Source organism: Xiphophorus couchianus, chromosome 15 (assembly GCF_001444195.1).
Source record: "Xiphophorus couchianus chromosome 15, X_couchianus-1.0, whole genome shotgun sequence".
NCBI lineage: Eukaryota > Metazoa > Chordata > Actinopteri > Cyprinodontiformes > Poeciliidae > Xiphophorus > Xiphophorus couchianus.
The window spans coordinates 4,400,290-4,414,607 of NC_040242.1; the positions used below are offsets into that span (position 1 = coordinate 4,400,290).

General features: G+C 39.8%; 1 protein-coding gene across 3 annotated transcripts; it reads right to left on the minus strand.

Annotated features, from left to right (window-relative positions):
* Positions 1–1,354: 1,354 nt before the first annotated feature.
* LOC114158283 (NACHT, LRR and PYD domains-containing protein 12-like) lies at positions 1,355–13,858 on the minus strand. Of its 3 annotated transcripts, none has more exons than XM_028039643.1 (11): positions 13,707–13,858; positions 13,562–13,604; positions 13,202–13,361; positions 11,841–12,170; positions 6,599–6,893; positions 4,657–6,430; positions 4,391–4,564; positions 3,474–3,644; positions 3,185–3,358; positions 3,041–3,087; positions 1,355–2,878 (listed from the first exon to the last, which is right to left on the minus strand). In XM_028039643.1, the coding sequence occupies exons 5-11, from the start codon at positions 6,711–6,713 to the stop codon at positions 2,319–2,321; spliced, it is 3,015 nt and encodes a 1,004-aa protein (XP_027895444.1). In that variant the 5' UTR covers positions 6,714–6,893; positions 11,841–12,170; positions 13,202–13,361; positions 13,562–13,604; positions 13,707–13,858; the 3' UTR covers positions 1,355–2,318. The 3 variants fall into 3 exon arrangements, with proteins under 3 accessions (XP_027895444.1, XP_027895443.1, XP_027895442.1); XM_028039642.1 differs by having other exon boundaries at positions 13,702–13,858; XM_028039641.1 differs by lacking the exons at positions 11,841–12,170; positions 13,202–13,361; positions 13,562–13,604; positions 13,707–13,858 and adding an exon at positions 8,459–9,136.
* Positions 13,859–14,318: the final 460 nt, after the last annotated feature.

Here is a 14,318-nt window from a genome sequence, read left to right on the forward strand (position 1 = left end):
GAGCTGCAGACAAAGAACAAGGTCAAAGTTTTACTTCTGAAACATCTTCATTACAACGCACACTCTGCTGACGGGCTTCTGTCCTAATCAGAGAATGGATAATAACAGCTTAGAGACATTTAATTTACAAAATAAGAGACACAAACAGTGAAATATTCAAATCAATGTGAAATGCAGCAGTCTGCACTCGATAGCCTCCAACATTTCCAGTCTGTCAGCATAAAAACAGGAACTGACCTGGATGAAGGAAACAGAAACGTTTAAATCTGACCTGAAGCGGGGCTCTTCCCCCATGAGGAGCAGTTTTTCATCGCTACGCTCCTGCTCTGCGTTCACACCAGACGGCCGTCATCCCCTGGAAGAGTTCGATCTGAGCCATGAAGCAAACGCTGCATTTCTGGAAGGCCGGGTTAACTTCCCATGCTGCACTTGTAATCTCCTTACTGCTAATCAGGCTTGTTGTAAGCTGCAAAATCTCCCACCATCAGTTCGATTGTTAGCAGGAATCTGAATTAAGTGAATCCACTCATCTTGCATTCAGAGTGATAAAGTGCATCAATAATGCTGGACTTTACACCTGGCAGTGTTAGAAGTACAAATTGATACCCATTTTGTGCAACTCATCTCAGTACTAAAATTAAAGATATCTTTGTTTTTACTTGTTTCTGACAGTAAAAATTAAATGTTACCACTTCCAAACCAACATCCATATTTACCAATCATCTGCTTTAAGGCACTTCATGGTGACTGTGTTTAGCAACAGACAGTAGACGACAAGAAGGACAGTAATAATGAAATCAGGTTTTTAAAAAAGAAAGAAAGAGAAGAAAGACAAAAGGTGTTAATTTGTAACTCAATACTTTTTCAAGAGATGTAGGTAGACTAAAGTGTGTGATTGTGAACCTGTTAAATTGGCTAGCTTAGCTACAGACTAGTGTTAGCCTGCATTTCACCAGCATTTAATAAGTGAAGTGAAATATTTGGAGAGATTTTCATATATTTAACTTGTGCCTGTTTTAACTAACAAGTTGGAGTCAGCAGCAGCTCCATTCTTCTGTTCCTTTGAAAAATATGAGCAACAGTGTTCAGTGGCATGCTAGGCTAGTTAGCATGATGCAGAGCGTCTGTTTGGATTTCTGTGCATGTTTGTAGACTGTTGTATCTACAATTCACAGGTAGTAAATATTGTGCTAGTGCCAGTATGTACCTTCATATGTTTTAAATTTATGTCTGAGCAAACGTCAGCTTGAAATATTTAAGATGATCATTATTTACCGGTGCTTTGTGCATGTTTACAGTGTTATGGAGGTGAAACTCAGATAAACTGTAACATAATCAAAACATACAGACAATATATCACCATCACCACTTTTAATTTTATTCACCTTAAAACAACAAGATTTACAGAATCAAATGTCTTTTATGGATTCTATCTTTTCCTCTATCTCTTTTATCTGCTTACACACACATGCTGCAGCTTACATAACCATGTTTACGCATGACTGCCGGCAGTCATATGTAAACAGACTGAAACTGATTAGACTGCCCTGTAGGAGGGTACAGATTGCAGAGAAGAATAAAAAGCTAAACTCGCTACAATCTGGTTCCATCCGTAAGGTGAGCTCAGTGTTTCCCGGCGCTGGACTCTGTATCTGATCCATTTGGATGACATGTATGGCTTGTATCATTTGATCATTCTTTCGGCATTGAAGCCTGTTTTTATATAATCAAATCTCATAATTTCTCAAGGTAATTTACACTGAGGGGTTCTGGTCGGGTCCTGAAACTGGTTAACAGACCCGGTGGAGGTCAGAGACAGAAATGATTGAACTTCAACATGTCAAAAACCCTTCCAGTCATTTTTGATTTAAGAACATCATAAATCCATACAACGAGTAGTTCATAAAAACCTGGATAATCAAATAAATCACACAAATTCAGATATAAGATTTCAAAGCACAAAATCCATAAGGTTCCCTGAAATAAACAAACCTCTACCTGAAACCATCAGAAACACACCAACATCACAGTTTTTCCTGCTATGCTTGGTTTTATTACTGAGATCAACTGAAAAGGTTTTGAAAGTTATTTGAGAGCCAATCGACGAGTATTAACTTCAAACATTGTTTTAAAAATGATTAAATAAAGAGAACATTTTATTTTAACCAAACACAACCCCTCACCCTCGCTGAACAAATTTAGCTTCATTAGTAAGAAAACTCCACATAATACCAGAATCGTTCTTTTGTTTGTTTTGGTAAATGGTAAATCAAAGAAAACAAAAAGATCTTGTGCTCTGGCAGCAAACGTCTTACACCTTACGCCTCCACCTCAGACACAGACACGGAGGAGTCGTAGGACCAGTACCCAAACCCAAACCCGAAGGCCGGGTACACCGGCGCAGTGAAGGTGGTCTGGAAGGTGTGGAGGTGGTAGAATTCATCAGAGGTGACGGCGTAGAAAGACATGATGCCAGCAGGGACGTCTACATAAACTCCTATTCTGCAGGACACTTGGGGCGCTTTTATCATTGTGTAAGGTGTTTCCTTCTTGTTGTGCCAGAAGGAGTATTGCCTTTCAGTGCAGACGAGACTCCAGCACTGGTCGTTCCAACCCAACCTGCAGTCGGCCGTGGGTCCTTTCCTGCCGATTCGTTTGTAGCTCACGGCTATGACCACAGGTCCCTTTCTCTTCACCTCCCAGTAACTGCAGCCAGTCAGTGGGTTTCTGCAGAGCAGCTGCCAGCAGCAGTAGTCGAAGCGGTCTGGGTGATTAGGGTATGGCTGCTCTTCCTTCACCACGGTCACCGTCCTGTTGTCATCCGACAGCTGCAGGTTCCTGTGAGCCGTGTTTGGGTCAAATTCAATCACACACGCATCTAAAAAACAAGCAGCAAAACATGATTCATCATTATTGTTTTTTAAGTTCATGTAAACCATATACAATTTTTATTTTGTGATTCATGAAAGACCCTCAAGGCAGCAGAGAGAAGAGTTTCTTCCAACTAAACGGGCCAAATTCATGAGCGCAGTTAGCTTACACTTCTTTAAACCCGACTTCATCCTCTCTTCTCCACAGTTTTCCACTCTGCAGGAATGAACACAGTGAGACTAGTTTAATGGCTTTAATTCAAAAAGCAAAGACTTTAAAATAATGTCAAACAGAGTTATTCTCAGTTTCATACTTGAGATTTTCTAGTCTGCACATTTTGTGCTTCACGCCGCTGGACAGCAGATTGATTCCTGTGTGTCCAGGATTGTTGTAGCTCAGGTCCAGCTCTCTCAAATGTGACGGATTTATGTTCAGGGCAGTGACCAGACAATGGCAGCCATCCTCTGTAATCTGGCAGCCAGAGATCCTACAAACACAAAAACAACAAAGCTTTATTCATAACATGCTCTGTGTTCATTTTAAACATATTCAAGTGTAAAAGTGAAATTTAAATGGCCATAAATCAGGGTGCTGAGGCTGACCTGAGAATTTCCAGTTTGCATTGAGGATTCTCCAGACCCCCAGACAAACTCTGCAATCCTGAATCCATCAGATCATTGTTGCTCACATCCAACTCTCTCAGGCTACACTGGGAGCTGATGATTGTAGCCAGAGTGTCACAACCTTTCCATGTCAACTGGCAGCCCTTCATCCTGAATATGAGAACCAGTCACATGTATCACGAGAAAGCAACAGTACCTCTAAGGTAAAACGGTCGAGACTTGGAGTTCAGGGTATTGTTAGAGGCAATGTAAGAAATAATTTTTAAAACAAGAATGGTCCAAGACCAGATAATTTCGGTCCCAATTCAATTGCCTGATAATCGCCAAAACCCAAATTTGCTGCCTTGTCTGTTTTATAAAAAGCAGTCAAGAGAGAAAGAAATTACACATCGGAGTGCCTGCAACGTGCCAGCTAGTCACAAGACCCACTATCCAGGCTGAAACAGCTTCTAGTACATTTGGAAGATTTTCCTCAAAGACAAACTGCTAAATCAATGTCTTAGCCAGCAGAAACAAAAATGTCCAGAAAGATAATTAGGTGACTGGACACTGCATGCTGTGTAACGCCTACAGATGGTTTTATCACAGATTCAATAGGTCAATCAACTCTTGCAGTCTGCTGCCAATCAAATTGCTTGCATGCTATACCCTGCTAGATCTGACTGGATGACTCCAATAAACAGGGAGAAACCATGCTGTTTCTGCGAATGGAGATGAATCTGGCCATGGTGGAGAGGGAAAGAACTGGTTAAAGCCATGCCAGTGGAGAAGGGGCTTTATAGGAGTACCCTGGACCCCTTACTATGACTGTTGCTACATTGACATGCAGTTATTGCTGTCGAACAAAATGCTGTATTCATGAAATGACCAGTTCAGGAAGACAGCTTAATCCTAACCTGAGAGTTTCAAGTGAACAGTTTGTGCTCTCCAGTCCAACAGCCAGTTGCATTACTCCTGCATCTCCCAGGTTGTTGTAGCTCAGGTCAAGCTCTTTCAGAATGGAGTTCTGGGAGCTGAGAACTGAAGACAGAACTTCAATACCTCTCTGTGACAGGTCACATGCACTCAGACTGAAAAGGAAAGAAGACAGAAATATGGTTCTTAAGTATTACATGTTGTTTCAAACAGTTGATTAAAGAAAATATAGAGATTTGTCTCGTACCAAACCCTCTTTGCAGTTTTGACCACGGGAAGCAACCGCATAAAAGCATCCTCTGAAGTCACGTATGTTTTCAGGTCAAACATGTCAATTTCTTTTTCTGCCAGTAAGATGAAGACCAAGGTAGACCACTGAGCAGAGGACAAGTTATCCACAGTAAGGCGTCCTGAACTCATGAACCTTTGGATCTCCTCCACGAGAGAATTGTCATTAAGTTCATTCAGACAGTAAAGCAGATTGATGCTCTGTTCTGTAGGCAGCTCAGCATCAAGCTTGTCCTTGATGTACTTGATTGCTTCCTGGATGATCTGGGTGTTGTTTTCGGTTTCTTTGACTAGACCTTTTAACAGACTCTGGCTGGACGGCTGCAAAAGACCCAGTAGAAAGCGTAGAAACATGTCCTGGTCTCCTTTTGGACTTTGCAAGGCTTTGTCAACGGCAGTCTGGTAGGGATTGAATTTGCGTCTTGCTAGCATAACCATCCAACTTGACTGCATTTCTTCGAGCACATTGACCTGTGAGGTCATGAAAGTGAGATGAACATACAGAGCAGCGAGGAACTCCTGAACGCTCAGATGGGTGAAGCAGAACACATTGGCCTGGCCCTGCTCACCTTCTTCCTTGAAGATCTCAGGAAACATGCCAGTGAAAACTGACACCAATTTAATATTGATACCAGATGCCGTAAGGTCTGATTGATCGAATACAAGATTGCCTTTTTGCAACTGCTCATAAGCTAGTTTTCCTAATGATAGAATCTTTTCCTTGCATGACAGATTCCACTGTGTCTCTGCCTCTGTTACGGCCTTCTGTCTGAACTGGACCAGCAAGAATTTGATGTAGAGCTCAGCCAGAGTCTTCGGGAGTTGTTCTTCTTCTTCTCTGTTCTTCAGCAGGTCTTCTAGGACTACAGCAGTGATCCAACAGCAAACTGGCATCTGGCACAAGGTCTTCAGGCTTTGGGATGCGTTGATGTAAGGCATGGTTTTGCTGACCAGTTTGTCATCTCTATATTTCTTCCTGAAGTACTCCAGTTTCTGAGCATGATTGAACCCTGTAACTTCAGTCACCATGTCAACATGTTTGGAAGGGATCTGGCTGGCAGCCGTAGGACGTGTGGTAATCCAGATGTTCGCAGAGGGAAGCAGAGTTCCTTGAATGATGCTTGTCAGCAGTACGTCCACTAACGCAGACTCTTTAGGGTCAGTAACTTTTTTGTTACCAATGAAGTCCAGTGGAAGTTGGCTCTCATCCAGACCATCAAGGATGAAAATGACCCTGAACTCCTTAGAGTTGGAAATATCTACCTCTCTGGTCTCAGGAAAGAACTGTTGAACAAGGTCAACCAACTTGAACTTTCTGTGTTTCACAGCATTCAGCTCTCTGAAGCTGAGTGGAAATATGAAGTGGAAGTCTTGGTTGGCTTTGTCTTCAGCCCAGTTTTGTGTAAATTTCTGCGTTAGGACTGTTTTCCCAATGCCAGCCATTCCAGTTGTCATCATCATTTTGATTTGTTTACCTTTTCCAGAGTGGCCTTTAAAAATATCATCATAGCTGATGGTTTTTTCTGGTTTGGCTATTTTCCTGGATGCCGATTCAATCTGCCTGATCTCATGTTCTGTGCTGAATTCATTGGTTTCTTTTATTGTCAAGTTCACTTCTATAAAGATTTGCTCTTTAGCTTTTGATTTTCCACTCTTTTGGGGGTTTTCCACTGAACCTTGCAGCTTTGTCAAAAGCCTGGACTTGAGATTTTTCTGGCAGTCAGCAAAGCCCTCTGAAGGAGACAATGATGGACAAAATAAATGAGATTACGTTTTGTTAAACGAAAAAGCTACTAAAATAAACTTCAGCATCTGTGTCAGTCCTAAACCACATCCAATATTTACATTTTTGAATGTCTTGTGATGGATCTTTCATGATCAGAAGTGATTAATCGACATACCTGACAGTGGTTCCCCATTTTGGCCAGACAGAACCTGAACAAGGTCATTACGCTCAAGCTTCCTTAAAACCTTTTTGGTCACCTCCACAATACTTTCACAGTAGGTATGTAACATCTGATCCACTGTGTCAGTCCGGTCTGCTTTATCTATTCGACTCTTTGGGATGATTGGGAGGCCTCCCAAAACCTCTGACTTTTGCAAATACCATTTAAACTCTTTCAACTCAGTATCTCCAAGATCTTTGAGTGCTCGCAGAACCAGCTCCTCAGATGTTGGGACAGCACTCTTCTTTGCCTGTGAAAGAGGGTTAAAATGGGGCACAACTGATCAAAGACTCACAAAAAAGTCTTACAGTTGCAAAACATACTAATGGCAATTATTAAAGCTGCATTTCTAAACTTTTAAATGCTCCAGTAAGCACTGTTGGAGAAATATTCTGAATATTTTTGAGAAATATTCTGTCAAGAACCTAATTTTCAGAAATTAGTACCAGTATTATTATTATGATTGGTGTCTGTTATTTTATACTGCTATCATGTTCAAAATAAATACAGAAATAAATAAATGTAATTTTACCAAAAGTTCTGCCAGAGATGTCAAAAGAACAATCAAAGTTGTAGAATATCCCATGGAGAAAGCTTCAGAAACTCTACACTTTTTCCCATGAAAACAATAATCAATAAACGTGGATGTAATGGCTTTAATTTACACTCACTGCACAAGACTCCACTGCTGAAGAGAACAGCATGTTAAAACTTGGCAAGCTTTTTTACACATCATGTTTAGAGGAAGAGGAGTTTGGCATGTCAAAAACGCCATGCAAAAGTGAAGTCATAGTAAAAAAAAAAGCTTTACTGCAAAGAATTTACTAGATTTCTGTTTGTTACTGTAGGATTTCTGTACAACTCAATAACCTGCTTAAGCAAAAATGTGGCTATTTGGTCAACAAACCCATTAGGTTGTTTGTGGGACAGATGCAACCTGAACATGCCAGGCTTGGACCCTTTAATAACTGCTTACAATTATTGCATGTCTATCTTCTCTTTGTTTTTAACTTTGATTAATGTTCTAACTTAAATGTTTAAGCCTTAAAATATGAACCAGATTTGGAACATCTTAATAATGACTTCCTCAGTAACACTTCGTTGCAATGATAGGTGTCATAAAACAATTTCCGGTTATGCATGAGAACATCTGTCACCAAATCAAAGCAAAAGTGAATTTCCTTGGTTGCCCAACTGACATTACAAGTTGCTTGACTGCATTTTTTATGCGAGTTCAGATGTAACCATTCCCGTTCTGTTCCAAAACCACAGCAGTGGTACAATAAAGGCTCCAACCTGATCATTTAGCAGGTGCATGGAGGATCAATATAGCTTGTAACAAACAATTTAATGAGAAACGGCCCTCTTATACATCGAGTTGGCTTCTTTACACCATGTAGGATGATGTGGAAAAGATTTTATCTGTTCAATATTATTAGCAGCAAGCAAAGAAAACATCTAGAGAGATTGCTGAAAGTTAGAAATGTGCAGATAGACACGGGTTGTTGCTAAAGCACCTTTCCTTTTTACTGTGAACAAAAAAAATGCCCTTCTGAAATAATTTTTTATGTTAGAAGCTTAAATTACCAGTGCCCTAATTGTCCCCATTTTGAGTTTATGTAATCTGTTATGATTTTATAATCCCTCAGAAAAAAAGAAAACATCCTTCACCCAAAGAATAACAGGAGTTTTATCAACAAATGTCTTTTTTTCACACTAAACTCTGATTGTTTGCTTATATTATATCAGATCAAAGGTGTTAAATGTGGATTCATGGCATAAATAATTCATCCTGCCCAGGTGAGACACTCTTACCTTCTTCATCGTCCCTGAGCTGCAGAACAAACACCGACACCAAAACCCCAGAGCTTCTGCTGTTGTTTCATCTGTCACTACGGACTCATATACTTGGCCCGATGACCTTGTCGCCATGGCAACGGGAGGGGCGGAGCTTCAGGAAACCTCATGAAATCTTTTTTAAAAGTTTGATCAAACTAACTGGTGTCAGAAACAGGATTGTGAGGGTTTTACTGTATCTTCTTTACAGTGAAGTTATTTTATTTTGTTGAAAACGGAGGAGGAACTTCCTGCCCTGATCAGCGGATTTGGAGAACCTCTAACGAGATTTCAGTTCTTATTTTATGTGAAATGTTTCCACATTTTCATTTTCTGAGGCTGATTTTCTCTTTAATTCATTAATCTGAACCTCTGAGGCTCTCTGTTTCCAAAAGATGTTATCTTCTTCCTCCTCCTCCTCTGTCTCTCTGCACAGCCTGGAATCAGAACCAGAACCAGATTTCTGTGGAACTTCGTTCAGCCTGCAGCTCAAACCAGTTACAGATAATTTACCAGCTGCTAGCAGAGAAACCCGACGTGTTTTTCATTCTCACTCTGGTTTTCCACTATAATCAATCAGAAACATTTCAACTGCAAACAATTAATCCTTTGTTTGAAGGTAAATATTTAATATTTATTCACACACTGCACCCGACCCCTTTGGCCCCTCTCATGGGCCCATGGGATGGGGGATCCATGTTTCCTCTTCGGGGTGAACCCGGCCGGGCTCCATGGGTAAAAGCCCGGCCACCAGGCGCTCGCCATCGTTCCCCGACTCCAGGCAAGGAGAGGCCCTTCAAACTAAATACTTAAACAAAACTTAAACAGAAACAAAACTGAAGTTATTATTTTTGGACCTAAAGAGGAACGATCTAGAGTCAATGCACAGCTTCAGTTATTACAACTGAAAACCAGCGATCAGCCCGAAACCTGGGAGTAGTGATGGACTCTGACCTGAACCTCCAGAGCCACATAAAGACAGTTACAAAGTCGGCCTTCTATCACCTGAAGAACATTTCCAGGATTAAAGGACTGATGTCTCAGCCAGATCTAGAGAAACTCATCCATGCGTTCATCTTCAGTCGTATTGATTACTGCAACAGCGTCTTCACAGGTCTGTCCAACAAATCAATCAAACAGCTGCAGCTGATCCAGAATGCTGCTGCTGGCGTTCTGACTAAAACCAGGAAGATAGAGCACATAACACCAGTTTTAAAGTCCCTCCACTGGCTCCCTGTAGCTCAGAGAATAGACTTTAAAATCCTGTTGTTAGTTTATAAATCACTGAACGTTTTAGCACCACAATACATTAAAGATCTGCTTTTATTGTATCAACCTTCCAGACCTCTCAGGTTCTGGTTCTGGTTCTGCTCTGCATCCCCAGAACCAGAACCAAACGAGGAGAAGCAGCTTTCAGCATCTATGCACCACAAATTTGGAACAAACTTCCAGAAAACTGTAAAACAGCTGAAACACTGACTTCTTTTAAATCTCAACTGAAAACCCACCTGTTTAGAATTTTATTTGAAATGTAATCAATTACAAATTTATTGATGTAACTTGACTTAATGATTGATTCTATATTGCATTGTGATTCTGTGTTTGTAATGATGTAAAGCACTTTGAAATGCCTTGCTGCTGAAATGTGCTATACAAATAAAATTTGATTGATTGATTAAATTTAACTTAAATATTTAAACTAAATATTTACTTGGCAAACTAAATATCTAGTTAGAAATCTAAATATTTAGTTTGATACTTATTAGTTCCCCGTATGGAAGTGGCACAGATCAGATTTTTGGGGGTGAAAATGTCGGTTTGCGTCGCCACAGTTTGAACTGAATCAGTGGAGCACAAAGTTTGACGGGAGCCAACAAAGGATTAATAATTTGCGGTTGAAATGTTTCTGATCGTAGTGGAATGTGGTGTTGGAACCAGAACCAGAGTGAAAATGAAAATCTATTATCAGGTTTTACTGCCAGTAGTCGGTAAATTATCCGTAACTGGATTAAAGAAGTTCCACAGAAACCTGGCTCTGGTTTCAGTCTCTGCAGAAAGACGGGAACGAAGTTTCCTCCTCCATGTTCAACACAAACTCAATAACGTAACTTCACTGGAAAAAAATAAAACCTGCAGAATCCGGTTTCTGATGCAACTTACTTTGATCAAACTTTTTGGAAACATTTTATCAGGCTTCCTGAAGCTCCACCCCTCCCGTTGCCATGGCGACGAGGTCACCATGAGTTGGTAATAATTTACTAAAGGGCAAAAAACCAAATATTTTGTTCCAGGATAAATGTTAATTAGCAAGCTAAACATTTAGCCTGCCTCTGCGTCTACCTCACCACTTCACATTGCAAATCATCACATGGGTGAATAAATGTTCATATTTTAAAGCTTGTTGTGTGACAGCAGTTTATTTAAATTTCAGTAATAAAAGCACGTTGCCATGGAAACGGAAACACAAGCAGAAATGATTTTGCAGTAAAGGTTTAATACTGACTGATTCTGCTCATCTGTTGGACTCCAGCCAATCTGGTCAAACATTTGTTTTATTTTCAGACAGTTCTGATGAATATTTGCTGATTTTATCTGTTCCCAGGAAAAATGTGCTGGACCTCAGCAGTGATAGCATCGCTGTTCTGTTTCTATTTCATTTTATGGTGACAAATGATGAAGGATTGTTTTCAGGTTTGCTCTGAAAATGTCATTAAACAGTTTTTAACTGATAAAAGGCAAACAGACAGACAAGTAGAAGCAAACAGCTAGCTACAGTTAGCCTCAACCGTCTTGAGTTTAAGTCTTAAATTCATTTTAGTTTTTCTGTTTACGATTATTGACTATTTTCTAGTTGACTATTCTTTTATATCTTGTGAATTTTTTTTCTTGCAGGACTTTTCTGTCAGGTAAACGTTGGAGTCGCCTGCTGACATTTTCATTGCTTTCTGTGACTGATACAGAACCTCCCATACTGTGGGACAGGCAATGGATCTAAATCCAGGACAATCCTGGAAGAAAACCTGTTAGAAGACCAGAGTCTGGGCTGGAGGTTCAGATTCCAGCAGGAAAACCAGGGATGGCCTAGTCCAAGTCCAGACATAAATCAACTGAGATTCTGTGGGAAGACTTGATGTTCTCCATGCAGACTGGCTGAACTACAGATGGAGGAAACCCATCAGGGAGAGGCGGTTCTGCAGAGTTCTGAGGCAGGCCCTAAATACAAATGCACTCCGCACTTTTCAGACCTTTATTTTTAAAGCCGTTGATCGGCTTGAGGTTCTGGGCTGTGAACAAGTTCAGAAGGACTTTTATTGATTTAAATAAGACAACATCAAACATAAACAAACATGCCTCGGTTCACCTGAGCCGCAGGTGTTGATCCACCTGGAGCTCGTGCGTGTTTGCGACGCCATCACGTGTCTGAAGTTCTGCAGAAATGAGACCGGCGCAGTGGTCCGACCGGTTCCGGCTCCTCAGGAATGAAGTTCGGTTAGATTTCCCCGCTAATCCGGAACCATCAGCTTTAAAACGAACGGAGACGGGCTGCAGGATTCACCGGAGCCTCGGGGTGTGGCGGGTAAGAGCTGCTTCCTGATCCGGACCAGAACCGGTCAGAATCACGGTCAGAACCTGCAGCTACTTCAGCGCTTTGGTGCCGCCACACCGAGTTACCAGCCCCCTCTAGTGGCCACTGGCGGTAAAACAACAAATATGACATTTCTTTTAAAATAAAACGCAACAGGAAAACTATCAAATGTCATGACATTATATTTCTAATGAATCTTAATATCGAACCATATTTTAGAATAAGTTGAATCAGTAAAATAAAATTTTAAATACACAAATATGAGTTACCAACACGATCAGATTCACAACTAAATTCAAATTTAATCAGAATGTCTTCTTTTTTTGTCACAAATGCAACAATTTTGTTTTTTCTTCCATTCAATAAATGTGTGTTTTGACCATATTGTTAGAATTTGAGGTCGAATATAAGATGCAAAGTCAGAAAACTGAGACCCACAGCATAACTGTAGTTCTTTGTGTTAGTTATGTTTACAACAATATCTGTCCAAATTAATTTAGGATTTATTGATTTAATTTATATTAATCACTTTTACATTTTTATGTCTAACTTTTATGTTTTGTAACTCAGAAAACCTGAGTTTTTTTTCTTTTCAGTAATGTTTTTATGACTTTTATTTATTTGTATATATATTTTTTATATTTCTAAATTTTTTCTTAACTTATTTTTACGTTTCATAAATCAGTTTTTTTTACTTTCCAAATCTTAACAAACCCAGAAAAAAATAAATAACTGCAAAAAAGTTCTTTACTGCATAAAATATTTTCTTGAAATGAAGAAACTGACTTAATATGAACATCTGGAATAAAATATAGCATTTTCTAATAAATTAACTAACACTAGAAATTTTTATTAAAGGATTAAAATCTAAAAGATCTGCAAGATTTTAAATAAAATTTCAAAAATCAATAATACTTAATTAAGTAGGAGCAAATAAAATTATGCAACTAATCTTAGAATTTAATTCGATTTGATTATTTGTGTCCTGATTCGTTTCATCCACTGTAAGTCTGAAAACAAGTGAAGCTCCTTGTTTACTTAATTGTTCAGATGATGTCACATGATGATGTCAGTGTGTGTGTGTGTGTGCGTGCGTGGGAGCGCGTGTGTGTGTGTGTGTGTGTGTGTGTGTGTACCAGTCGCTCTCAGCTCTTGTCAATCACCACATGACGTCATGTATCTGGAGCGTTTCCGGTGCAGGAGGGCGGGGCATGCGTGTCCTTTTGGGAGAGACGCACAGATCTGTAACGTCCTCGTTCAAAAGCAGAGACCCATTTCCGCGCACTGGGTTTGAGCCTTCAAAATAAGAGCATGTTACCAGGTTGAACGTGTAAAAAAAACCAAAACGATTTTTGACCAATTTTATGATTAACATGTTTACTGTTTGGTATTTATAAAAACAAGCATACAGTGTAGTGTACAGTGTATTATTATTAACATTTTTATATATAATATATAAAAAAATAGACCACTTTTTAATTTTTGTATGAACCTACTTGTCTCAATGTCGCTGCTGCACCTGAAATAGCTCCCCAGTGGCTGGAAATAAAAGATATTTTATTCTAAAAACAACAACTTTAATAATAATAATAATAATAATAATATAATGGAATTTATGTAAACAATTTAAATGCACCTCACAAAGTTACTACCTCTGCGACAGACCGGTGACCTGTCCAGGTGACCTGTCCAGGTGACCCCACCTCTCGCCCGAAACATTCGCTGGAGAGGCAGCAGCTCCTCCTGACCCCACTAGGGACAAGGTGTTAGAAAATGGATTGATGGACAGAAAGTTACTACCAAGCTTTAATTTTTTATTTATAATAATAATAATAAAAAATTTTATTTCATTCACTCAATAATAAGTGTAAATAGTTCATGGAACACCTAAAATAAATAATGTATAAAAAGAACCAGACTTATAATATCTGCCCCCTGTACACATAAAAATAAAATTAGCTTTTCAACTCAGAAGACTATGACAAATTTCCAACAAACAAAAAATACACTACAAAATATCAACTTATTCAACGCTGCTGAATAAGCTTCTTTTATTTTGAAGCTCCTTTGACCGGAAATGAGGCTCATCACATTCAACTTGTTCTGGATGATCCGACCTGGATTCAGCCATATTCCCACTGATCAGCCACACCGGCAGGCGCCTCAAACTGACCAAAAACCGCCTGTAGACCCCCGGTACGCCGCGGCCCGATTCCGACGGACGCCCCGAGTCCAGTCGGTTCAGATTCGGAA

Excerpts from the sequence above, each read along its gene's own strand:
- LOC114158283 (XM_028039641.1), bottom strand. The coding sequence starts at position 8,575 with ATGGCGACAAGGTCATCGGGCCAAGTATATGAGTCCGTAGTGACAGAT. Across the intron at positions 4,565-4,656 it reads AAAACTGCAAAGAGGGTTTG|TCTGAGTGCATGTGACCTGT; the intron begins GTACGAGACAAA and ends TTTCCTTTTCAG. Across the intron at positions 3,359-3,473 it reads TGCAAACTGGAAATTCTCAG|GATCTCTGGCTGCCAGATTA; the intron begins GTCAGCCTCAGC and ends TTGTGTTTGTAG.